Below are 26,532 nucleotides of genomic sequence, written 5' to 3'. Positions count from 1 at the left end.
TGGAGCCAAGGTCAGTATTCCTACTTCATGGTATCAGGACGTTACAAAAGACACTCAAGCAGCTTTTGCACACCTGGCATATCACTTCTTGGCCTCATATCCTGAGGAAAACACTTCAAAAGCTGACAACATCCCAGCCCCAATAAAAATGTAGTCTTGCTCTTGTCAGAAGTTCCTGAAGTCACCCCCACTTTCTTTTCTTAGTGTCCCAGCTTTGATGGTAATTGTAGGCATTCTTCACAATAATTATTTAAGATTTATTTTATTTGCTGGCGCTGCGGCTCACTAGGCTAATCCTCCGCCTTGCAGCGCCTGCACACCAGGTTCTAGTCCCGGTCGGGGCGCCGGATTCTGTCCTGGTTGCCCCTCTTCCAGGCCAGCTCTCTGCTATGGCCAGGGAGTGCAGTGGAGGATGGCCCAAGTGCTTGGGCCCTGCACCCCATGGGAGACCAGGAGAAGCACCTGGGTCCTGCCATCGGATCAGCGCGGTGCGCCAGCCGCAGCACGCCGACCGCGGGGGCCATTGGAGGGTGAATCAATGGCAAAGGAAGACCTTTCTCTCTGTCTCTCTCTCTCACTGTCCACTCTGCCTGTCAGAAAAAAAAAAAAAGATTTTATTTTATTTATTATAAGTAAGAATTCCGGGGGTGGGGGGGGTGGGGGAGACAGGGAGAGATGCGGGGAGGAAAGGGAGGGAGGGAGAGGGAGGGAGAGAGAAATGAGAATGAATATTTCCAACCACTGGTTCATCGCCCAAATGGCCAGGGCTAGGCCAGGCTGAAGCCAGGAGCTTCTTCCAGGTCTCCCACGTGGATACAGGGGCCCAAGCACCTGAGCCATCCTCCACTGCTTTCCCAGGCGCATCAGTTGGGAGCTGAATCGCAGGTGGAGCAGCTGGGGCTCTAACTGGCATCCACATGGGATGCCAGCGCTGTAGACGGCAGCTTTATCTGTTGCACCACAGCACTGGTGTCCCCTCACAATAATCATTAAAGAAAAAAAAATACATTCCTGTTAACACATTTGTGTATTAACAATACTGTAGTATTCACATGTAAGTAAAATTCATATACCTCGAAATAACATTTACCTGAAACTTAGTTGAAAACTATGTGGTAAGACCTTAACACCATCAAAAAAAATACCACAAAATTCATTTACGAATACTGCACTATTCATGAAATCTGCTGATTCTGAACCTAATTCCCATAATACAGTGATTCTAACCAGTTTAGTTAACTGGTTTCTAAGACTGCACCATGTTAAAAATCGCCAATCAGAAACAAAAAAGGTTGATATATGAGACAGGGGGGAATGACAGTCGTCAGCCTCACAGCAAAAGAGGAGACAAAATCCACAGCACAGTTTATGTGAGGGCATTTGGTGCAGAAACACAGCTCTCACTCTCTCTAATTCCCTGAAGACAACACCATATGCACCGTAATATGAAACTTGACATTCACAATAATGCCCAATTCATAAAGAAAATTAACCTGTGGTATTTAAATAAATTTTAAGCGTGGATATATTTTAAAATATTTCCATGCAATATAGTTAAAGATTAAAAAAAAAAAAAAAGAGCCTGTTCTTAAAGAAGGCAAAAACCTTAGCTTTGTGGTAAGTCTGACTAAATGGAAGGGTAGGGTGGTTCCTCAAGAATTAACACAGAATGACTATGGCATCCAGCAATTCTAGTACTGGGTATAAACTTCAGTGGATTAAAACCAGGGACGTGAACAGATATTTGCGCAGCTATGAAAACAAGCAGTGTTATTCATAATAGACAAAAGGTAGAAGCAACTCGAGGGTCCACAGGCAGATGGAGAGGCACGCGAATGTGGTCTATACGTACAATGGAATTATTCAGCCTCAGAAAGAAAGAACCTCTCACACACGCGGCAACAGCCTGAATCCTGAGGGTATTGTTCTCAAGAAATAAGCCAGCCACGAAGACAAATGTGTATGATTCTACTTATGTGACTTCCTAGAGTAGTTAAATTCAGGAGACAAAAAGCATGATGGTAGGAGGCGGCGGCGGGGGTGGGGTAGGGCTGAAGTTGCTGTTGAATGGGTTCAGAGTTCTGGTTTTTAAGAAGCGTCTTGGAGTTGGAGGCGGTGGTGGTTTAACACGTGAAGGCACTTACTGCCACCAAAATGTGCACTTAAAAATGGTTCAGCAAAGAAGTTTTATGCTATACCTTTATCTACTACAAACACCCAAAAACTCAAATCGAGTTTCAGGTTTTATCTGAAGTGAAACCAATGGCATTCTCACATAAATGGATACATTTGTTTTCTTTTAGAGATAAACTTTAAATATGTTAACTTTAAAAGAAAATGGAGGCCAGGGCCGCAGCTCACTAGGCTAATCCTCCGCCTAGCGGCGCCGGCACACCAGGTTCTAGCCCCGGTCGGGGCGCCGGATTCTGTCCTGGTTGCCCCTCTTCCAGGCCAGCTCTCTGCTGTGGCCAGGGAGTACAGTGGAGGATGGCCCAAGTGCTTGGGCCCTGCACCCCATGGGAGACCAGGAGAAGCACCTGGCTCCTGCCATCAGATCAGCGCAGCAGCCATTGGAGGGTGAACCAACGGCAAAAGGAAGACCTTTCTCTCTGTCTCTCTCTCTCTCTCACTGTCCACTCTGTCAAAAAGAAAAAGAAAAAGAAAAAAAGAAAATGGAGAGAGATTACTAATGAGCTATACCTATGTATCCACAGTGACTAGCATGCCCCTCATGGCATTGCCTCCATCTGGTAAAATATTTAAGTTACAGCAGAGAAAGAAATCCAGTAACTCACTGGTTTCTATGTATTCCACTAAGGGCAAGTTTAAATAGAAAACAATGGGAAGCTTAACTCCGCTGAGAAGCAAGTCTATAAATGAACTTTGGAACATAAAACACAAGCTCAGCGTTGCCCGTGGGCATCTACGTCAGGTTCTCAGCGGGGCAAAAGGAGGGGATGAGACACAGGGCTGTGCTACAGAGTTCCAGCTGTCCCAACTCAGGCGGGGCAGGTGCAGCCGGCCAGCGGGTAGAGACCAAGGCTGCTGCTAGAGCAACATCCTACCAGCCACAGCGCAGCATCCACACCAAGGAATGATCTGGCCCACAATGTCGGTAATGTCACAGCTGAGAAACTTTGGTCTAAGGAAAACTTTGCATTAATCCAACTACGATCTAAAAGGCGCTCTGGAATCTACATCGATGATACACACCAACTTTACATATGCCTCGCACAGGCACAGGAACAACTGTTTACTTGGGTAGGAAGTAAAGCCTGACTGTCAAAACCGATTTTAAACAGAACACTATGTACGGATACGTTACCCTGTACTTTCAAACTCTGCCAAGGACCATGTGTAAATCATGTGATCCGAGCACTCTCTTGAAAGAAAACTTGTAACAGAGTATGACCAAACCCAACAAATATTTGTGAGCAAGATGGATCAAAAGCATTCGTGTTTACTTCATCATCATCTCCAGTCTGGTGGAACGGGGCTTCAAAAGTTGACACCTGTGCATGAACCTAAGTATAAATTATGGACAGAAGATATTAACCGCTTCTTCTTCCTTGAAGGCATATTTTTAAAAGCCAGTGAATTTTACAAAGCAACTGCGTCTTCATTCCACTGTTCTTACTGCTAGTGCCCGAAATGTGACTTAACATTTGTGGTAGCTTTCGAGACAGGTCACATAACTAGGGAGTATGCATTTATTGTTGTTCTGAATGTACTTTCAGATATCAATTGTGGGAAATGGGACTTGGATGAATGACGCTTATCAATTTACTTCCCAGTGAATTCCACAAATTGTCTTAACATAAAAGAATTAATGATTAATGGCAATAGACTTTTTTATTCCATTACTACTCCCATCTTTCTTTGTTCCGAGAGCCATTCTAATGTATAAAATGCAGACAATAGTATAACCAAAGGCCACAATTAACTGCCAGTAAAAATGCAACCAGAGATCAGTTTTGCTTTGTACATTTTTGCTAGAGAAGAAACTGAACTTATCTTCTATCTATCTATCTATCTATCTATCCTGAAACTTAGGCAATGTTAGTTTCAAGAAAAGCTAGATATGCTTTAAAAAAAAAAAGTCCTTAACAACTCATATTTCAAATAGTCTGCTAACTAGATACGCATGGGGGGGGGGGGCGGAGAGGAGGGAGGGAGGAGCAGCAGCGGGCAGGCTGGCCTAGAAGTTTACTGCACCAGTAAGAATGTAAAGACTTTTCACTGTTCTCCGAGAGGGAGCTGAGAAACACAGCTCTCCATGACTTTCAGCTGGCTGATTCTATAAACTGGAGGAAAGACAGTCAGCTGGCTGGGCCAACTGCACCCTGACCTTGGATAATGATGCATGATTTGCAAAGCCACTCACAAGCTCTATCTGTGAGATCCAGGGGCCAGGTACTTGTTTTGTGGATGAGGGGGTGGAAGCTCAGGGCCTGCCCCGGGGCATACATCAAGGCCACAGAGGGAACCCAGCACCAGAAAAATCAACCAGGGGCTTTTTACCCCATCTGCTCATTCTCCTCCTGTACTCGGATATCTGGCTAATAACCTACATGTAAGAATAGCTCAATGTGACAAGAGGCACTATACCAATTAGGAGGAACTGTGCCAATTATAATTTAATTTTAGGTTCATTCTGCTTAAGAATGACAAGAATTGCCATTTATCATGATTTTAACTGCTTTTATGACGTCTCAGGAAGAGCAATTAACACCGAGTGCACACTCAGCTGAACCTGCTGAGGCCGCACACAGCTGAGTGGCGGCTGCGACACGAGACACGAGACTGATCTTACTTGGAAAGCCTCTGTTCAGCCGCACGGCCAACTCCTAACAGGAAGCTACTCTGCTCTCAAAAGCACAAGTGCTCCTGGTGCCCCGGGAATAAACTGTTTAATAGTCTGCAGCACATTTCGTACAGGCATTAACTGAGTGTTACCAACTGTTTTTGATGAAATATTAAAAATTAGTATTTTAGAATATGCTTAAATGTTGTGTTTCATTGAGAGTCGGTGTGGAGTCCACGAAACCTCCTTTTGTAAGCACCGCCCTGATCACCTCCAGAGACATCCACCCCGATTCTCCACAGCCAGCCCCACCACCCTGACTTCTCACCTCTTCTGCCTCCATTCACACGGTATTCCTTACCCCACAAGCGCTTTTCTTAGTGAACAATTTAAACAGCTTTAAATGTAATGGTATTTATTTACAAGGGAGAGACACTGTGAGAGATCTTTCATCTGCTCCTTTACTCCCTAAAAGCCCACAACAGCCGGGCTAGGCCAGGCTGAAGGCGTGAGCTGGGAACTCAGTTGGGGTCTTCTACTACCTTGCAGTGTCTTTCTTCCCGTCTTCTAGCAGCTAAGTTCCTGCTTATCGATTAGGGGTTGGCTTGAATGTCACCTTCTTCCTAACAAATTACTACCTCTGCCAACACCACAAAGTTCTTTGTGACTTGATTACAGCTCTCACTTGACATGGCTAGTGATTTGGGACTCCTAGGCGGTTAGCTGCTGCATATAGGAATGACCTTAAACTTAACAAAATGCTTCATCCCCAGTGGCTCCCAGCAAAGTGGAGGATTAAAAAGCTATCTGCTGTCCAGCCTGCTGTAGCCCCTCAAACACCATGCCCTTCTTCAATAAAGCTTCAGAGCTCCTCCTACAGTTCTAACTCTGTATCAGACACTAAAAACTCTGGCGAGGTTCCTACAATTGTATCTGTATGCACGGACAGGTCTGAACTATGATTGTGGATGAACACATCCCAGAGCAATACAGAAACATTCGCACATTTGTCCATATACACATATGTAACAAGGCATTATTTTCAGGCTTAGTGTTAACATTTCTTAATAATTGTAATGTGTGTCTTTATTAGTTCAATCAGTAAGTTACAAAAACACTATGAAAATCACAAGTAAAAACACCACATTATCACAGGAACTTAAATTCTTACACTACTTTTGTACATCTGAATTTAGTTAAGATATAATTCAAATAAGCAAAGCACAGCCTGGCAAGAGATTCATATACTCCTGTGACTATTCATTAAATAACCCATCCACAGGCATGAATGGTTCCCTTTCTAGAAGAAATATACATGATACATTCAAAGCTTCAGGCTCAGAGGAAAGATTTATATTTCCAATCTGGATATGTCTTGTTCCAAGTAAAAGTTCTATTTTCTCTCCTCCATGAGATAAATACCACTTTCAGGGCAAAGATGGAAATGTTGAAAAGGAAAAAAAAGGCATGCAATTGGAATTACGAAAATACTGATAGGACAACCAAGTGACCACATCTTCAATGAATTAGCCATTTCTAAATCATTTAAATCATTACACAAAAGAGAATAAATTCAAAGGACTGTCTGATGAAAATCAACTGCTAATTATATAATGGCTGACAAACGCCCAGGAGGAGCAGGCCTTTGGAGCAGTGGTTAGGAGTGGCACTTGGGAAGCCCCACGCCATGCTGAGTGCCTGGATTCAAGCACCAGCTTTGCTCCCAATTCATTTCCTGCTAATGAACACCCTGGGAAGCAGCAGGTGATGGCTCAAGTCCTTGGGTCCCCATCACATACCAGGGAACTCACATGGAGTTCCTAGCGTTGGCGCTACCCAAACTCAGCTTTGGCAACGGGTGTGAATCAGCAGACAGGAGGTATCTGTCTCTTATATCTTTCAAAAACAAAACACAAAAGTCCACAGGCGTCACACACCCCATTACCCAAACGATCTACTTTTACCTTTTTTCGTTCCTGTTCTCTCTGTTGGAGTCTACAGACTGAGTCATTAGCCGCTTGCACTGAAATAAAACAGACAGGGGTTTTCAATCAGAAGCCCTTGTTCAAGAAGAGACTTACCTGGGGATGGGGTTGGGGTGGGGGGATGCTTGGACTGTTTTAGATCACAAAAAATTGATATTATCGTGGCGGTGATGGGTGGCTAGAAGGGACAAATAAGTTTTGCTATATGGTCAGAATGTCCTAATTAGAACAATCATCATCTGGCTTTTGAGCTGCCAACCAGGGTCATTTAAGTGCCAAGTCCAATGACAAGTTGTCATCAACCACCTCAGAGCTCGCCAAGGATGTCAAGTGCCTGCTGCATTCACCTTTCCTGCTGATAGACTTTGCCTTTGCAGTGTGTCCTCATCCAGGAACTACCCTCCTCCTACTCATTTGCAGGCGGCACTTGGCATCCAGACCACATCAACAACCTTCCACTGCCCCTCCCGTTGCTACTCTCATGTCTTCCAGTTCATCTGGGCTGCCGCTGTAAGACTCCAACTTTCTCTGGCCATTTTCAGTGAGTCACTGCCCTTTCTTAAGAACCAGACTGCTAGTAATAATTACGGCAGTTATTTATAAGTATTTGACCTGAGACAAGAACTTTGCATTTATTATCTCCAGAGTCTTACTTCCCTCTTAGGAAGTGAACACTACCCCATTGTAGAGATGACAAAATTGAGGCACAGAAAGGTGAAGTTGTCACTCAGGAAGGTCACGAACTAATAGCATAGGAAACAGGGTTTCAAATCAGGTCTCTTTAACTCCAAAGTCGCGGCTCTTTCTCTTAACGCTCTATGACTCTCCTGCTAGTTCATCAACAAAACTGCTTTTAGTCCTTCAGTTACCAAACCTTTTCATTTATCAGGCCCATTTTGTTTCTGTTCACAAACAGTCTGCTTACTTCATCCAGATAAGGACATTAAGGTGCCAACCGAAATGCCAGCATCCCATCTCAGGGTGCAGGCTGGAACCCTGTCTGCTCTGCTTCCAACACAGCTGGCTCCCTGCTAATGCAACTGGGAAGGCAGTGGAAGACGGTCCAAGTGCTCGGGCCCCGGAACCCACACGGGAGACCCAGATGGAGCTCCCGGCTCCTGCTTCAGCCTGGCCCAGCCCTGGCTGTTGTGGGCATTTGGAGACTAAACCAGATGGAAGATCTCTCCCTCTCTGTCATTCTTCAATTACACACATAATTTTTTTAAGTGTGAAGGCTGAGAGTCAGTCTTAGTCCAATCTAGGCTGAGGCACCCACCTTTGTGACTGACATGGACATGGTTGCCTGTGGGAGCCTTTGTCTTTACAGAGCATGACAGTGCCAGGCACTGTTCCTGCGGCTGCTCCCACTCTGCCAGCTCCTTAGTTCCTCACTTATAAAGAGTATCACAACTAGTAAGAGAGCTTCAGAACTGACATGAGAAATAAACACGGTAACACAGTAGCTATTAACAACTTAAGTATTAATAATAAAACCACTTAGGATAGTTCTTCAGAGAGCAGTGAGCAGCCAAGAAATGTTATTTTTGCCATTACTATTATACAGAAAGTGCTTTCCCAATTTTTTTCTTCTAATTAGAATATTTTACTTGTTTCAAAAGCCTAATTCAAGCCTTCCTGTTTTTATAAAGCCTCCCAGAGCAGTCCTTTCCCATTTCCCCTTATTTGAAAGTCCTTCATCAGGCATGTGCCCCTGCCTTTGCTTCAACTGCTGAACTCCTATCCCACCCAACCTGGCCCTGCTAGGTCACCAGTTCCCAAAGTGGGAGGAACTGTAGACCTTCTTTCCCTATGGGAGTACAGTTTAAAAAAAAGGAGGATTTTGTTTTCAAAAAGTTTTATCAGTTTGTTCAAAGGTAATATGTAAGTACTGAAAATTAGGTTCCTAACCATTGTTTTTTCTAAAAGATGAAAATAAAACAAGGCAGGAGTTGATTAGCCCTGCCTCTTTTCTGTATTAAGTTAGTATTATATCTTTCCCACAGAGGGTTCTATCACTTCCTGCTGTCTCCCTCCCCTATCCCCAACACACACACACTCTAGGACACCTGTTTTGCTATTTTTAGGTGATCCATTTTTTTTTCTGATCACTCAGCTTGATCTGACCAAACTGTCACAGAACTATAGCACTTATTTGGTCATTTGTTATGTTCTTTAAAGATTCAATTAGAACACCATGCTTGGAAATTTCAATCCCTCTGAAATAATTCACTTTCTGATTGTTTTAGCTGTACAACATAAAGGGTTTACTTTCTGCATTTAATAAATTTGCCTTTCTAAAAATCTAACAAAATCACAGATGACACCAAACATTCCCTTTCTTCACAATTTGTGACTCGAAGAGGAGAAAGGCTCATTTCTCCAAATCTTCCTATCACTTCCTGTCTCTTACTGATTACACATAATTCAGTGTGAGACAATGTCTCCTGCTGCCTCCGTGTTGTGGGAGACTGTACTGACCTAGAACAAAGTTGAGATTTTATCAAATGCCTTTCTCTGAACTTAAAGATCAAGGAGATCAGCACCCCATCCAGGGTTATTGTGCCCCAAACACAGTTAACAATGTCCTGCTTTTCCTCACATAAAAGTGAATTCATTCTATAATTGTTCAATTACATACATAAGAAAATAATTTTGGTTTGGCTTCAGGAGCAGATGTTGGCTGACTGCTCACTCATTCATTTTAGTGAACAAATAATTACTGAGTGGCTACAAAGGGGCTGGCACGCTGCTGGGTGCCTGGGATACGGCGGTGAACAAAACAGAATCCCTGAGCTCATGGCATGCACAGCCTAGCTGGGAAAAAGCAGAAGACACAGACAACTACTTAGCATGCCAGGCGGTGACGGATGTGATGGAGAAAAACCAAGCAAAACAGGGAGCCACAGAATGCCAGAGGGAGGGGGCGGAAGGCTCACAATGGACGTCCCAGCAGAGCCTCCAGGAGACGAGAGAGAGCAGGGCGGAGTGCTCCAAGGAGCAGCAAGAGCAAAGGCCGCAAGGTGAGAGTGTGTTCCCCAACCAAGAGAGAACAGTGAGGTGGTGTAGGCCGGCATCTACAACACCAGCTTCCTGTATTCCGAGTGCAAGTCTGAGTCCTGACTGCTCTGCTCTTGATCCAGCTCCCAGCTAACAAGCCTTGGGAACGCAGCAGAGATGGCCCAGTACTTAAGTTCTTGTCACCCACGTGAGAGACCCCAGCACAGCTCCTGGCTCCTGGATTTGACATGGCCCAGCCCTGGCCCTTGCAGGCATTCAGGGGAATAAACCAGTGGATGGAAGGAGATATCTTTCTTTTTCTCTCTTCCTGTCATTCTGCCTTTCAAATAAATAAAAATAAAATTTTAAAAGAAAGAGAGAGAAACAGTAATGAGGCCAGCACAGTTGAAGTAAAGTGAGGGGGGAAGAGACAGGAAATCAAATCCAGAGTGGGGGGCATCACGTAGACTCCCAGGCCATGATGAGGACTTTGGCTTTTAACATACGCACAGTAAGGAGAGTCTGAGTCCATGAGGGCACTTCAAAAGATTACTGGAAGTGGAAATTCAAAGGTACATTTATTTTGGTGCAAAACTTTTTTTGAAATCCATGTATATGAAGGGTTTTCAAAATGCTCATGAAAAAAGTGTAGTATGGAAAAACTATGTGTGGATCTCAAATTTTATTTTTGTACCAAAAATAATTCATCTTTTAATTCTGTTTTTGAGTATGCTCATAGCGATAACAAGAGCTGATTTACATAAAGGGTCACTCAGGTTCCTGTGAGAAGGCACTTGCAACTCAAATATGCTTTGACAAGAACTGTAGATGAGGGATCTTCCAACAACTCACAGAAAATGTGTCCAACAAAAAAACTGTGGCTTTCAAGATTTTTTGCACCAGAAGAAACTTATCTTTTAATTTCATTTTTTTCTACAAGCTTTTTGAAGCATCTTCATTTATGAAAGGCAAATAAGACACATAAAACATCCAAAGGGCCAGTGTTTGGCGCAGCAGGTTAAAGCTGCAGCCTGCCCTGCCGACATCCCACATGAGTGTGGTTTGAGTTGGGCTGTTGTGCTTCTGATCCAGCTTCCTGCTGATGCACCTTGGAAAAGCAGCAGAAAATGACCCCTGCCACCCACGTGGGAGACCGGAAGAGTTCCAGGCTCCTGGCTTCGGTCTGGCCCGGTGCTGGCCATTTTGCATCTGGGGAGTGAACCAGCAGATGCAAGATCTCTGTCTCTCCCTCTTTATGTATAAACTCTGCCTTTCAAATAACTCAGTAAATCTAAAAAAAAAAAAAAAAAAAAAAAAAAGGCATATAAAGTTTCCATTCAGAAAGAAAATCTAACAAAATTTCTTATAGGTGCTTTGCAACACAAAATAACATGATTTAAAACATGGGATGATAAGATACAGAATGAAATGAAAAATGAGGTTACAAAACTAAAGAAACAAATCGAAATGTACCATCATTACGAATCTAATAAATAAATCAGAAATAGTAGGACTAAAAACAGCATTAAACAACTAGGATAATTACAGCTGCAGAACAATGCAGCTGAGTCCTGATGACGTTAAAGTCACAAGTAAGGGGTGGGGAAGGCAGGGGAAGGCAGGCAGGAGGGGATGATCAAAGTCCTAGCCCGGCCGTCTCTCATGGCAAGGCATTAACTAATACTAGGAACAAATGAAATATCATATAAACAAACAGTAGCAATAGGACTAACTTCTAAACTTGCTCTAATTATTTTTCTTAGAATGACCTTTCAGGGGCATTGTGGCACAGAAGGTTAAGCGGCTGCCTGTGACGCCACTAGTTTCCTCTGTTGGAGCCCGGGTCCAAGTCTCATTGCTCCACTTCCAATCCAGTTCCCTGCTAATGCACCTGGACAGCCCAAGTATCTGGGCCCCTGCAACCACATGGGAGACCAGGATGGAGTGCCAAGCTCCTGGGTTCAGCCTGGCCCAGTATCAGCAGTTGTGTCCATCTGTGGAGTGACCCAGAAGGTGGAAGATCTTTCATTTTCTTTAACGATTTTATTTATTTATTTATTTGAGAGGCAGAGTTAGACAGAGAGAGGGAGAGACAGGGAGAAAGGTTTTCCAACTGCTGGGTCACTCCTCAAATGGCCGCAATGGCTAGAGCTGGGCTGATCCCAAACCAGGAACCAGGAGCCTCACTCCCCTAGGTCTCTCATGTGGATGCAGGGATCCAAGCACTTGGATTCTCCTCCACTGCCTTCCCAGGCCACAGCTGGATCAGAAGAGCAGTCGGGACTAGAACTGGTGCCCACATAGGATGCTGGCATCGCAGGGAGAGGCTTAGCCTACTGTGCCACCGCGCTAGCCCCAGAAGATCTTTCAATCTTTCCTTCTTTGTCACTATGCCTTTCAAATAAATAAAAGTAAAGATCTTAAAAATAATTTTTAGTAACTACTATATCATACATTAAAAAAAAAACCTGTGGCTTAAGGTATTATCTATTGTTTTACTTAAAATTTTGTCCTATTAAATTCAAATAAAATTAAAAATACTTTGACTTAAATCGTATCACCTGATTTTTATCAACTTTCTCTCTCCTTGTCATCCCTTTTCCTCCATCCTCTGCTTCCTTGATCTACTCTTTCAGCTATGGTGTCTCTATCCTTCCTTCTATCTGGATATACACAAGCATTTTGCTTGCTGACTTTCTAGAGGGTCCAAGAGTAATATCTGATATGAGCGTGTTTTGAGAAAGCGCCAGAGCTTTAGCAGAAAAATGCCCAGGAGAGCTTTACCGAGGAACCTCTGCCCACTATGAAACACCCAGCTTCTGCTCCCTCCTCTCACACTGGCAATTTTTTAATGGAAAATCATTAGGCATCTTACAGTTCTGATTTGGTTTCTTCTGATTCTTTTGATTTCCTATTCTTAAAAAATCTTTAAAGGAAACTCATTTTTCTTCAGTTAATAATAGAAAAAAGCCTTGCACTGACCTGATTAAATTCCCAGGACCCTGTTCTTCAGGGACGGACTAAATGGCTGATATTATCACTTACAGAAGGGATGGAGCTTACGTTGAGAAATAAAGTCACAGACAGAGGCAGAGAAGAGGAGAGCAGTCTTTCGTCTGCTGGCTCACTCCCCAAATGGTCGCAATGGCCAGAGCTGAGCCAATCCGAAGCCAGGAGCCAGGAGCTTCTTCCAGGCTTCCCATGTGGGTGCAGGGGTCCAAGGACTCGGGCCACCCTCTGCTGCTCTCCCAGGCACACTAGCAGAGAGCTGGAGCCAGTACTAGAACTGGCGCCCATCTAGGATGCTGGCACTGCAGGCCAGGGCTTTAACCCACTGTGCCACAGCACCAGCCCCCTAAAAGTTTATATCTTTTAATGCCATTTTTCAACGAACTTTTTTAAGCCCTCTTATAGCTGGAGCCTACTTAAAGAAGCTTTTCCTGCTTCTAGGGAAATAGCTCCAAAAGCCACTGCCTGGTTTCTAAAGCTAACAGTGAGACGCAAAGTATCCCACAGATATTAGTACCCTAATTATTAACTTTGCATTTTGTAGCTCTAATTCTTCCATTCAAGAAAATACAATTATGTTCTGGATTCCAAATTCCCATTAATACCTTTTTATTTCACTGGGAAGAGTATACTTTTAAGAGGCTTATCTCCATATCAGAAATAACTTTAGTTCAAGTATGAAACAAGTCAAAATAATTGAGTTTTACTTTATTTATCTTTAAATAATCAAGATGGAAAAAAGAACAGACACATCTCAAATGCTTGTAAATAAACACTTTAAAATTTTTATAAAATATTGGCCAGCGCCATGGCTCACTAGGCAAATCCTCTGCCTTGCGGCGCCAGCACACCAGGTTCTAGTCCCGGTCGGGGCGCCGGATTCTGTCCCGGTTGCCCCTCTTCCAGGCCAGCTCTCTGCTGTGGCCAGGGAGTGCAGTGGAGGATTGCCCAAGTGCTTGGGCCCTGCACCCCATGGGAGACCAGGAGAAGCACCTGGCTCCTGCCATCGGATCAGCGTGGTGCGCTGGCCGCAGCGCACTGGCCGCGGCGGCCATTGGAGGGTGAACCAACGGCAAAAGGAAGACCTTTCCTTCTGTCTCTCTCTCACACTGTCCACTCTGCCTGTCAAAAAAAAATTTTTATAAAATATTTATTATTTGAAAGGCAGAATTTCAGAGAGAGAGAGAGATCTTCCATCTGCTGTCTCACTCCCCATTCCTTGTTAATAATTGAGGTTTTCTTTTTTTAAGCCTAGCACCCAGAAAGTTAAGGGTATAGCATTATGAGTGAAGAAAGGCATATTTATAGTAAAACACAAACATCTACTGTCAATGTGGAAAAAGGAAGGGATGTCCAAGGACAGGAAGCACACGATCTCCTAACAGACATGATCAGCAAAGATCTTCACCAGAACACACTGCAGTCAAATTCCCCACAGTAAAACATAAAGAAAAGATTGCAAAATGTGCACGAAAGAAACCCCAGATTACTTTCAGAGGACCTCCAATTAGACTCACAGCTGACTTCTCATCAGAAACCCTAGGCTAAGAGAGAATGGAGAGATATAGTGCAAGTCTTAAGAGAAAAAAAACAGTCATCCCAGAATATTATATGCTGCAAAGCTCAAATTTATGAAGGAAGGTGAAATAAAGACCTTCCATAACAAACAGAAATTAAAAGAATTTGTCACTACTCATCCAGCCTTACAAAAGATGCTTAAAGATATGCTAAACACAGAAAGATGGCCATCATTATGAAAGAAAGTGAAGGTAGAAAATACCCCAGTAAAAGTACAGAAGTATGCCAACAGGAAGTAAACAACAAGAATATGTGTGGAAAATGGCAGGGCCAAGTCATTACTTATTATTTATCAAAAGTCACCTTGAATGTAAATGGCCTCAACTTTTCAGTTAAAAGAAAGGCCGAATGGATTAAAAAATAAGATCCATCTATTTGCTGCCTACGAGAAACACATTTCACACAGATACACACAGACTAAAGAGAAAGGATGGAAAAGGTATTCCATGCTAACAGAAAGCAAAAAAGGGCAGGTGTTGCCACCTTGATATCAGACAAAATACACCTTAACACAAAAACTGTTAAAAGAGACAAAGAAGGGCACTACGTAATGATTAAGGGACCAATTCAAGAATCTCTAGAACATATTCTAACTCATGGAGACTGAACAACATGTTCCTGAATGAACAAGGGGTCTTTGAAGAAATCAAAAGCAAAATAAAAAAGTTCTGGAAATAAATGAAGATGACAATACAACATATCAAAACTTATGGGATACAGCAAAATCAGTGTTAAGAGGAAAGTTTATAGCAATTGGTACCTATATCAAGATATTGTAAAGGCCCCAAATAAATAAGCCATCAATGCATCTCAAGGACCTAGATAAACAACATCAAACCAAACCCAAAACTAGTAGGAGAAAAGAATTAACTAAACTTAGAAAATAGGGGCCAGCACTGTACAGGCCTGCAGTGCCGGCATCCCATATGAATGCTGGTTTCAATCCTGGCTGTTCCACTTCTGATACAGCACTGTGCTAATGGCCTGGGAAAGCAGTAAAAGATGGCCCAAGTCTTTGGGGCCCTGCACCTGCATGGGAGACTCAGAAGAAGCTCCTGGCTCCTGGCTTTGGATCCATGCAGCTCTGGCCATTGTGACAAAATTTGGGAGTGAACCAGCAGATGGAAGACCTCTTTCTCTCTCTGCCTCTCCTTTTCTGTGTAACTCTGACTTTCAAATAAATAAATAAATCTTAAATAGAAAAATAAAATTAGAGAATAAATAAAACAAAAAATAGAAAAATTAGCAAAAGGAAAAGCTGGTTCTTTGAAAAAAATAAACAAAATTGATACATCATTGGCCAGCTAACCAAAAAAAGGAGAGAGAAGATCCAGATCAGTAAAATTAGAGATGAAAAAGGAAATGTAACAAAAGACACCACAGAAATAAAAAGAATCATCAGAAATTACTATGAAGAGCTGTATGCCAACAAATTAGAAAACCTGGAAGAAATACATTCCTGGAAACATACAACCTAACTAAATTGAACCATGAAAATACTGAAAACTAAATAGACCCATAACCAAGACAGAAATTGTATCAGTAATAAAGACTCTCCCAACAAAGAAAAGCCCAGGACCAGATGGCTTCACTGCTGAATTCTACGAGACACTTAAAGAAGAACTAACTGAATTCTTCTCAAGCTATTGAAAACAACTGAAAGGGAGGGAATCCTCCCAAATTCCTTCTACAAAGCCAGCATCACCTTAATTCCTAAACCTGAAAAAGATGCAGCAGAGAGAGAATTACAGACCAATTTCCCTGATGAACATAGATGCAAAAATCCTCAGCAAAAACTAGTAAACCGAATCCAACAACACATCAGGAAGATCATTCACCTGCAGCAAGTGGAATTTATCCGAGGTATGCAGGGATGGTTCAACATTCACAAGTCAATCAATGTGATACACATTAACAAACTGAAGAACAAAATCATATGATTATCTCAATAGATGCAGAGAAAGCATTTGATAAAATACAACACCCTTTCATGATGAAAACCTCTAAGCAAATTGGGTATAGATGGAACATTCTTCAACACAATCAAGGCAACTTATGACAAATCCACTGCCAGCATCCTATTGAGTTGGGAAAAGTTGAAAGCACTCCCATTGAGATCCAGAACCAGACAAGGGTGCCCATTCTCACCACTGCTATTCAAAATAATCCTAGAAGTTTTAGCTAGAGCCATTAGGCAAGAAAAAGTAATCAAAGGGATACAAACCAAGAAGGAAGAAGTCAAACTATACCTCTTTGCAAAGTCCAAAAGACTCCACTAAGAGACTACTGGAAGAGTTTGGGAAAGTGGCAGGATATAAAGTCATTACACAAAAATCAACAGCCTTTGTATACACAGACAATGCCATGACTGAGAAAGAACTCCTAAGATCAATCTCATTCAAATAGCTACCAATAAATAAATAAATAAATAAATAAATAAATAAAAACCAAGGATGTCAAAGATCTCCATGATGAGAATTACAAAACATTAAAGAAAAAATAGAAGATGAAAAAAATAGAGAAATCTTCCATGTTCATGGATTGGAAGAATCAATATCATCAAAATGTTCATACTACCGAAAGCGATTTACAGATTCAATGCAATATCAATCAAAATACCAAGGACATTCTTCTCAGATATAGTAAAAATGATGCTGAAGTTCATACGGAAACACAGGAGACCCCAAAAAGCTAAAGAAGTCTTATACAACAAAAACAAAGCCCAAGGCATCACAATACCAGATTTCAAACACATTGCAGGGCAGTTATCATCAAAACAGCTTGGTACTGGAACAAAAACAGCTGGACAGATCAATGGAACAGAATAGTAACACCTGAAATCAACCCACACATCTACAATCAACTTATTTTTGACAAAGGAGCTAAAATCAATCCCTGGATCAAGGATAGTCTCTTCACCACACGGTACTGGGAAAACTGGATCTCCACCTGCAGAAGTATGAAGATGCCCACCTTACACCTTACACAAAAATCCATTAAAGGGCTGGTGCTATGACACAGCAGGTAAAGCAGCCACCTGCAGTGCCAGCATCCCATATTGGTACCAGTTTGAGTCCCAGCTACTCTACTTCCAATCCAATTCTCTGCTATGGCCTGGGAAAGCAGTAGAAGATGTCCCAAGTCCTTGGGACCCTGTACCCACATGGGAGAACAGGAAGAAGCTCCTAGCTCCTGGCTTCCAATTGGCTCAGCTCCAGCCATTGTGGCCATTTGGAGAATGAACCAGTGGATGCATTATCTCTCTCTCTCTCTCTGCCTCTCTTCATCTCTGCCTCTCTGTAACTTTCAAATAAATCTTTTTTTAAAAAATCCACTCAAAATAGATTAAAGACCTAAATCTAGAACCTGATAACCATCAAATTATTAGAGAACAATGGAGAAACCCTGCAAAACATTGGCATAGGCAAAGATTTCTTGGAAAAGACCCCTGAGGCACAAGCAATCTAAGCCAAAATTGATAAATGGCATTACATCAAACTGGGAAGCTTCTGCACTGCAAAAGAAACACTCAGCAAAGTCAAGAGGCAACTGACAGAATGGTAGAAATTACCTGCAAACTATGCAAATGATAATGGAGTAATACCAGAATATATAGAGACCAAGAAACTCAACAACAATAAAACATACAACCCAAATAAGAAATGGGCAAAGGACTTAAACAGTTATTTTTCAAAAGACAAAATCCAAATGGCCAACAGACATAAAACTCATGAAAAAATGCTCAGGATCACTAGTCATCAGGGAAATGCAAATCAAAACCACAGTGAGGTTTCACCTTATCCCCATAGAATGGCTTTCATATAGAAATCAACAAACAACAAACGCTGGTGAGGATGTGGGGGGAAAAGGTACACCAATCCACTGTTGGAGGGAATGCAAACTGGTAAAACCACTATGGAATTCAGTTTGAAGATATCTCAGAAATCTGAATATAGACCTACCATATGACCCAGCCATCCCACTCCTGGCAATTTACCCAAGGGAAATGAAATCAGCAAAAAAGAGTTATCTGCACACCCATGTTTATTTCAGCTCAATTCACAATAGCTAAGACATAGAATCAACCTAAATGCTTGTCAACTGAAGACTGGATAAAGAAATTTTGAGATATATACTCTACGAATACTACACAGCAGTAAAAAAAATGAAATCTGGACATTTGCAACAAAATGGATGAATCTGGAAAACATCATACTTAGTGAAATAAGACAGTCCCAAAAGGAAAATATCATATGTTCTCCCTGATCTGTGGTAACTAATAGAGCACCTAAAAGGCAATCTATAGAAGTGATATTGACACTTTGAGATGAGATGATTTTGAACAGCCCTTGTCTTGACTGTTGAGGAACAGATTTTTATTTTACATACTATTTGTTGAACTTATTATAGAGTTAATCTTATGTGTATTAAGTTAACTCAAAATAGATCTTAGTAAAAAAAATAAGAATGGGAATTGGAGGAGGAGGAGGAAGAAGGGTGGGAGTGTGGGTATGGTGGGAAGAATCACTATGTTCCTAAAGTTGTATTTATGAAATGTATGAAGTTTGTATACCTTAAATAAAAGGTTTCTGGAAAAAAAAAATCAGGAGCTTACATAAATGGAACATTCCAGATTGGAATATGCATTTATCTTCTCCAAGTAAAAAATGCTTTGAAGAGAGGAATAAAATCTTCCATTCAACAACAACATATTTCAAGTTTCTCAAAATTAAAAGATGGCATTGTGCACTCAGCACACAGCTCACTTTGGGGATTAACACTCCATCAACGGTGGCACATCAATCACCAGATGACCACTCTCCCATGATCGAGCTTCCCACCATATGCCCCAGTTAAGAATTCTCTCTCTCTCCATCTCACACCATACGATGCAAGGAAATATATTTTGGCATAGTATTCACTTGAAATGAAAAGCAGTATAAAGAAGAAACTGTGGGCTTACATCTCTGGAGGACTTGCTGTAAGTTGTCCTGCATAGTTTCTCTACATTTGGGGAGTGTGTGTTCATTTGTTTCGTGGATCATATTCTTCAGATTTTCAAGAACTCGCATTTCTCGAAGACCGCGTTTTTCCTATTAAAAGAAAATAAATGACTGGTAAATATTGTGTGTTAAGTCTTAACTTTCTGGGATTTCCACCCAGGGTTTGCTTGTTATGTTATTACTTATTACTGAAATTCACATGACCTTCTTCTAATTATTTCATAATAAAGGAGGGCACATGTGGAGGCATTTTCTTTTACTATGAAATGCTCCAAAAGTTGCAATGTGAGTAGCATTTTTATAGCAATATTTAAAAATGGGCAAAATAAATACTAAACCAGGTCTAGATTGCCACACCTTTCATTACAAATAAATCGGGTATTTTTGAACTGATTTTAAATTTCATTTTGTCATTCTTATCACCATGTAATTTCTATTACTGTATACTATATTTTTATCTTATTCCTTTTTCTCCTCAAAATAAAAATGGTGGTAAAAGTAATTATATGTAGATACTTCCCCATACAGAAAAGAATACTGAAGGCCTGAGGTTGCTAACCTCAGAGAGGCCTGCTGGCGGGGCAGACCCTGCCAAGGCACTGGGATAAAGTTTCCCACATTAAATTCTAGAAGGGTTTATAGAACAGTGTGCTTCATGCTGAACAGTTCTTTGCTTTGGGGAGTCTGAACCTTTTTTATTTTTTAAAGATTTTATTTTATTTATTTCAGAGTTACAGAGTGAGGTAGAAAACAGAGAAAGAGGTCTTTCATCTGCTGGTTCACTCCCCAGATGGCTGCAACTGCCAGAGCTGCGCCAATCTGAAGCCAGGAGTTTCTTCCGGGTCTCCCGCGGAGGTGCAGGGACTCAAGGGCTTAGGCCATCTTCTACTGCTTTCCCAGGCCAAAGCAGAGAGCTGGATCCAAAGAGGAGCAGCCGGGACTAGAACCGGCGCCCATATGGGATGCCGATGCTTCAGGCCAGGGCTTTAACCCGCTGCGCCGGCCCCGGAGTCTGGATTCTTAACACAAGTTAGGGAGAGGATGGCTGACTGACCAGCCCCCAGTAAAAAAACTTGGGATCCTTGGGTTCAGCACACTTCCTTGATAAGTCAAGTGCATCCAGGGTGACTCCACCAAGCTACTGCTTGGTCTCCTTCAGACTTCTCTCCAAGAGCCTCTCTGCTTGGCTGACTTCGCCTGCATCCTTGTTATGATCACGATCATAGGCTGAGTCTTCTGAGTTCTTCCAGCAAATCACTGAAACCTGGGAGGTGGTCCCGGGGACCCCGACACGACTTCTAGACTCACCATCCTGCTGCCTAATATGAGGGTGGGCTGGACTTAATGACTTTCTCCTAAAGAAAAACATCAACTTTACAGTGGGGAAACCTAGCGAACGTGACCTCAAGCTAGCAAGGCAGGCTCACATCACCAGCGGTGTCATGCCAACAAGCAAATACTCCCTGCCACTAAGGCTCCTTGACTGCTGTGACAGTCTCTCCCAAGCCCCTAAACCCAATCGAATCGTGAGAGAAACATGAGACAAATCCAGCCTAGGGACAGGACATCTGGCCAGGACTCAAGACTATCAAGGCCGTGAAAATCAAACACAGACCAAAGACGACTAGGCATACGTGATAATTAAATGCAACGTGATGCCCTGGATTAGATCCTGGAACAGAAACAGGACTGTAATGGAAAAACTGGTGAAATCCAAATAAAGTCTGGTGTTCTATTTCTAGTAATGTACCAATGTCAGTTTCTTAGTAATTACAAACGTGCCATGGTTATACAAGACAATAATGCAAGAAACTGGGGGAGGATTATATGGGAACTCTCTGTACTATCTTTGCAATTATTTTGCAAATCTAAAATTAATATAAAACAATAAGCTCATTAAAAAAATAAGGGTGTTAAACTAGATTGTGAGACAATAATAAATTAGTCATATTACTGGAGGGTGTGAGTCATTCTTCTGGAGAAATTGTAGCCATTTTCTTACTTTTTGTGATTTTTTTCCATCACAAAATTAAAATTAAAAATTACAAACTCATACACAAGTTGGGAGAGAATAATAAAATGAACTGTCAAGTACTCATCACCAAACTTCAATAATTTTCAAGTCATGACTGATCTGTTCCCTCTGTGATACTTCATACATCTCCCTAAATTATTTTGGAGCAAAACCTGGGTAAGTATATTATTTCAACTGCAAGTATTTCAATATATGTCTGTAAAAGACAAAGACTTTGTTTAAAAAAAAAAAAAAAAGATGCCCAACACATCAATAATTCTTCAACATCATCAAATATCAGTGTAGTGTTCACATTCCCTCAAATGTCTTATCAATGTTCTTTTCACTCTCGAGTTTACTGGAAACAAAATCTAAGATTCGTAAATTCGAATTGGTTAATATGCTTCTTAAATTCTGTTTAATCTGTCACTTTTTCTACCTTTGTACTTTGTTGGAAAAAGCAGGTCATTTGTTCTGCACAGTTTTCCCAGAGTCTTATTTTAATGAATGGATCCCCATGGTGTAATTTAACATATTCCTTTGTCTCTTTTCTTTCCTGTAAATCAGTAGGTAGTTAGAACTAAAGGCTTGATCAGATCCACAGTTTCGTTTTTGGTCTGCAAGTTTGCAGGAGTGGGTTGTGTACTCTCAGCAGAAGGCCTATGGCAACCACCTTCATTTATTAGCAGGAATACTGCTGTACGTAGAAAACTGTGCCTCACCAATGATTTGGTTACTCTGAAGACAGTTCACGTACAAAAGGCAAAATCAAACAGTGGTTACTTCCCCTTACTTAGCAGTTCTAAAAAACTAGCTGGGTCTCTAGCATAGTTTAAGGGAAATCACCCAGAGCTTTTGTTTGTACACAGCCCTGACTCCGAGACTGAAGCATATTGGAAGCTTTTCATCCCATTACAGCATTCCTTCTCATGGATACTCAAGACTGCCCCAGCTTTGTCCCAGGATACAACACTCTCTGATAGCCTCTTTGCTTTCTAGTAGGACCTGACACTCCAGATTGGTCCTGCATAGCTCCTGCACCAGGCGTGGAGGCAGCACGTCTGTAACACCACTGCGATTCAGAGATGAACTTAGAGGCTCAGCACCAGGACTGCTCTTCAGTGGACAAGATTAGGAAACACGCATTTTAAAAAAAAAAAAAAAAAAGATGTATCTATTTGAAAGGCAGTTACACACACACACACACACACACACAGAGCGAGCGAGAGAGCGAGAGAGAATCTTCCATCTGCTGGTTCACCCCTTCCAAATGGCCACTGACAGAGCTGCACCAGGCCAAAGTCAGGAGACAGAAACTCCATCTGGGTCTCCCACGTGGGTGGCAGGCAGGGGTCCAAAAACTTGGGCCATCTTCTGTTGCTTTCCCAGGCCCATGAGCAGGGAGCTGGACTGGAAGTAGAGCAGCCAGGACTAGAAACCACACTCGGATGCGCCCTGAAGCATGTATTTTTCTAAAAGATCCATCTTGCGCTCACACTGATAAGATTATAAAATTTTAATTACCTTCCTGTCTCCTTTCTTACCATTTCTCAAAATAACATAATCAACCTCATTTCCCATGCTGCCGATTCAATCAAACAATACCAATATTTTCATCAAAAAAACAGATTACAGAAAAGGTTGTGGTTTTTAATTTCTTATTTTGAAGGAATATCCCATTAGGAATATATAGTCAAGTCGCTGTGTTTAAAGTTACTTATGGGGTGAGCACTCAGCATGCGGGTTAAGATGCTGCCTGCACACCAGGGTTCAGCTCCTGGTGTGGATTCCTGCTGACGCAGACTCTGGGCGGCAGCAGTGGGTTCCTGCCACCCACTTGGGAGACCTCAACTGTGTCTCAGCTCCAGCTTTGGCCCCAGTACAGCTCTGGCCATGGTAGGCATTTGGGGAGTAAATCAGCAGAAGGGAGCTATCTCTCTCTTTGCCTGTCTCTTTTTCTTTTTCTCTGTCTCTCAAATAAATAAATAAATAAATAAATAAATAAATAAATAAGGTACTTAGAACGCTTTCTGAGTAGCAATGTCACCATACAGAAAACACGGGTCTCCTTGGGTGGATATTTGGCCTCGTTGGAGGCCCACATTCCAGCTCCAACTCTAGCTTCCTGCTAATGCGCAACCCTGGGAGAGAACAGACGATGGCCAGATACTTGGGTCCCTGACACGTACATGTCAGACCAGGACTCAGTTCCAGGACTCGGGTCCAGCCCTGGTTGCTGAAGACATAACGGAGTAAACCACTAGATCTAAGATCTCTGTCTCTCTTTGCCTTTCGAATGACAAAAATAAATCAAGTTTTTAAAAAATGTTTCAAAAAGAAACACAGGTTTGCTTCTTTGCATTTTACTTGATTTTTAGGGATTGCTCTTGAAATTTAATGTTATTTTAAATTATGTAAAATATCTACAAAACCATCTCTAAAACAAAGTATATTCTAAGAAGTCTATCCCTGGCCTTTTCATCAATTCTGTGACTTATTCTGTCTTTTTAAGTTTTTAATTCTGTACTGGAGAGGCAGACAGAAAAGCACTCTCATATTAGTTCACTTTCCAAATGTTTACAACAGCCAGGGCTGGAGCTGAGCTGGCAACTCAATCCAGGTCTTCCACACATCACTTATTCATTAGGTAACTTTTTAAGAAGTTATCCAGGGGCCTGCACTGTGGCCTAGTGGGTAAAGCCACCGCCTGCAGTGCTGGCATTCCATATGGGCCCCGGTTGGAGTCCCAGTTGCTCCATTTCCAATCCAGCTCTCTGCTGTGGCCTGGGAAAGCAGTGGAAGATGACTCAAGTCCTAGGGCCCCTGCGCCGTCGTGCCTGGGTCTCTTCGCTTCGGATCAGCACAGCTCCGGTGGTTGAGACCAATTGGGGAGTGAACCAGAGGATGGAAGACCTCTCTCTCTCTCTCTCTCTGCCTATCCTTCTCTGTGTTAACTCCATCTTTCAAATAAATAAATAAACAACAAAAAAAGAAGTTATCCAATGGGGTCGCTGCGGCATAATGGGTAAAGCCACCGCTTGCAGTGCCGGCATCCCATTTGAGTGCCAGTTCGAGTCCTGGCTGCTCCACTTCTGATCCAGCTCTCTGTTATAGCCTGGGAAAGCAGTAGAAGATGGCCAATTCCAGGTCTCCCACACATCACTTACTCATTAGGTAACTTTTTAAGAAGTTATCCAGGGACCGGTGCTGTGGCATAGCGGATAAAGCCACCGCCTGCAGTGCTGGCATCCCATATGGGTGCCGGTTTGAGTCCCGGCTACTCCATTTCCAATCCAATGCTATGTTGTGGCCTGAGAAAGCAGAGGAAGACGGCTCAAGTCCTTGGGCCCCTACGCCCTCGTGGGAGACCTGGAAGCAGCTCCTGGCGCCTAGCCTCGGATCAGCACAGCTCCAGCAGTTGTGGCCAATTGGAGAGTAAACCAGCAGATGGAAGACCTCTCTCTCTTTGATTCTCCTTTGCGCTCTCTGTGTAACTCTTTCATATAAATAAATCTTAAAAAAATAAAAACATACAAAGTTATCCAAATGCTAAGTATAAGGGCATACATCTATATACAGTTGCAAAGGTATGCGTATATACAAACATGCATATAAAAATATATACAATAGAAATGTGTAAGTGTACATGAATGTATATATGCTTAATATCTTCTTTCTTAAGGAGAAACAAAGACTTTTTGTATATCACTCTGAGTCGAATTCATAAACACATGGTCACTTTTTTTTGGCGTACATACTGACATATACAGATGCCCCTCAACTTCATGACGTCCTGGATTAAACCTACTCTAAGTCACGTATGCTGTATGTCAAAACAGATGTAGGAGTGTGCATCTGGCAAGTGGCTAAGATGTTGCTTGGGGAAGCCTGCATCCCACGCTAGAGGTCTAGGTTGGAGTTCTGGATCCACCCCCAATTCCAGCTTCCTTCTAATGTGCACCCTGGGAGGCAGCAAGTGATAGCTCAAGTGACTGAACCCCTGCCATTCACATGAGAGACCAGGACTGAGTTCTTGGTCCTGGCTTCAGCCTGACCTAGCCCCAGCTGTTGCAGGCATCTGGGAGATGAAGCAGTGAATGGAAATCTCTTAGTGGCCTCGGTAAATAAATAAATATTTTATTTCTGCCTTTTTAAAGAAATAAATGTTTTAAAAAACAAAGGTAATGCACCTAACCTACCACATACCCTAGTTCAGCAACACAGTGTACCACAGGGGTCAGTGATTTCCTCCTGACTGACAGGCTGAGTGGAGATGTGCTCGCTGCCACTGCCCAGCGTCACCACAGAGGATAAGCACCATGGCACCAGGCTGGGAAGAGATCCAAATTCAGCACGCCAAGTAAGGCTTCCACTGAAGGTGTCTCCCTTCCGCATCATGGCAAAACCATAAAATTAGGTCAAGCCATGGTGAGTGAGAGAGCATATTCAGAGAAGTTGGCATTGCTGTTCTCATGGTTATGTTCACACTAATACTTTATAGACCACTGTACATAACACCTCCACTCTTGTCTATTGGTACAGTACTCTAAGGAACCTTGGAAATACGTCTGTCTTATTTCAGTAGTTTTCCCCCATACAACAGAATCTAAAGTAAATTAGTATCCTTTCACTTCCAGTCAATATTTATAAGGCAGCCAGTGAAATTATCCTATTTTTTATATACCCTCCCCATCTCCATTTTCTCATCTTCCCCGTCAGGGCACAGAGACATTGTAAGTCACTGTCTCCTTTGAACCACTATTTAGTCTTAGTTCTATAAATAAGTATGCTTTTAAAGCTTGCCAACTGTGGTTAGATAGAAGCGTCCCCAGTCATTGTGTTTATCTGACACACATTCTGTTGAATAACAGATTCCTTAGGCGACGCTCACTTGGAAATACACCCAGAGTCCTTCTGTGGTCCTAATAGTACATATGTGTTCCCCGTTTCTGAGGGTCAGTTTGGCTGGACATAAAACGCCCGGATGTTACTGCATCACCTTCTGGCCCAAGACACATCAAAGCGTTACCAGAATTTCTTACCCTTATAAAGCACACACCAAAGGACGCCCAAAGGATTTCTTTTTCCTTACAAAGTCTACAGATTTACTAGAAAATACCTCAGTGTTAGCTATTATTGGTT

General features: G+C 42.3%; 1 protein-coding gene across 3 annotated transcripts in view; it reads right to left on the bottom strand.

Moving 5' to 3' along the window:
- BLOC1S5 (biogenesis of lysosomal organelles complex 1 subunit 5) overlaps positions 1–26,532 on the bottom strand; it is a 53,175-nt gene that overhangs the window by 8,373 nt on the left and 18,270 nt on the right. Inside the window, exons 3-5 of one of the 3 annotated variants that reach the window (XM_089333435.1) lie at positions 19,337–19,466; positions 6,769–6,827; positions 5,853–6,228 (exon numbers count right to left, since the gene is read on the bottom strand). In XM_089333435.1, coding sequence (XP_089189561.1) covers positions 6,061–6,228; positions 6,769–6,827; positions 19,337–19,466 — 357 coding nt within the window. In that variant the 3' untranslated portion in view covers positions 5,853–6,060. Of the gene's footprint in view, positions 1–5,852; positions 6,229–6,768; positions 6,828–19,336; positions 19,467–26,532 lie in introns of those variants that run through there. The other 2 variants (XM_002714162.6, XM_089333436.1) reach the window with 2 other exon arrangements.

This window comes from Oryctolagus cuniculus, chromosome 5, assembly GCF_051225735.1.
Source record: "Oryctolagus cuniculus isolate XC-2025 breed Fujian yellow rabbit chromosome 5, ASM5122573v1, whole genome shotgun sequence".
In the NCBI taxonomy this organism is placed as follows: Eukaryota; Metazoa; Chordata; class Mammalia; order Lagomorpha; family Leporidae; genus Oryctolagus; species Oryctolagus cuniculus.
This window is presented reverse-complemented; position numbering and strand designations above follow the sequence as displayed.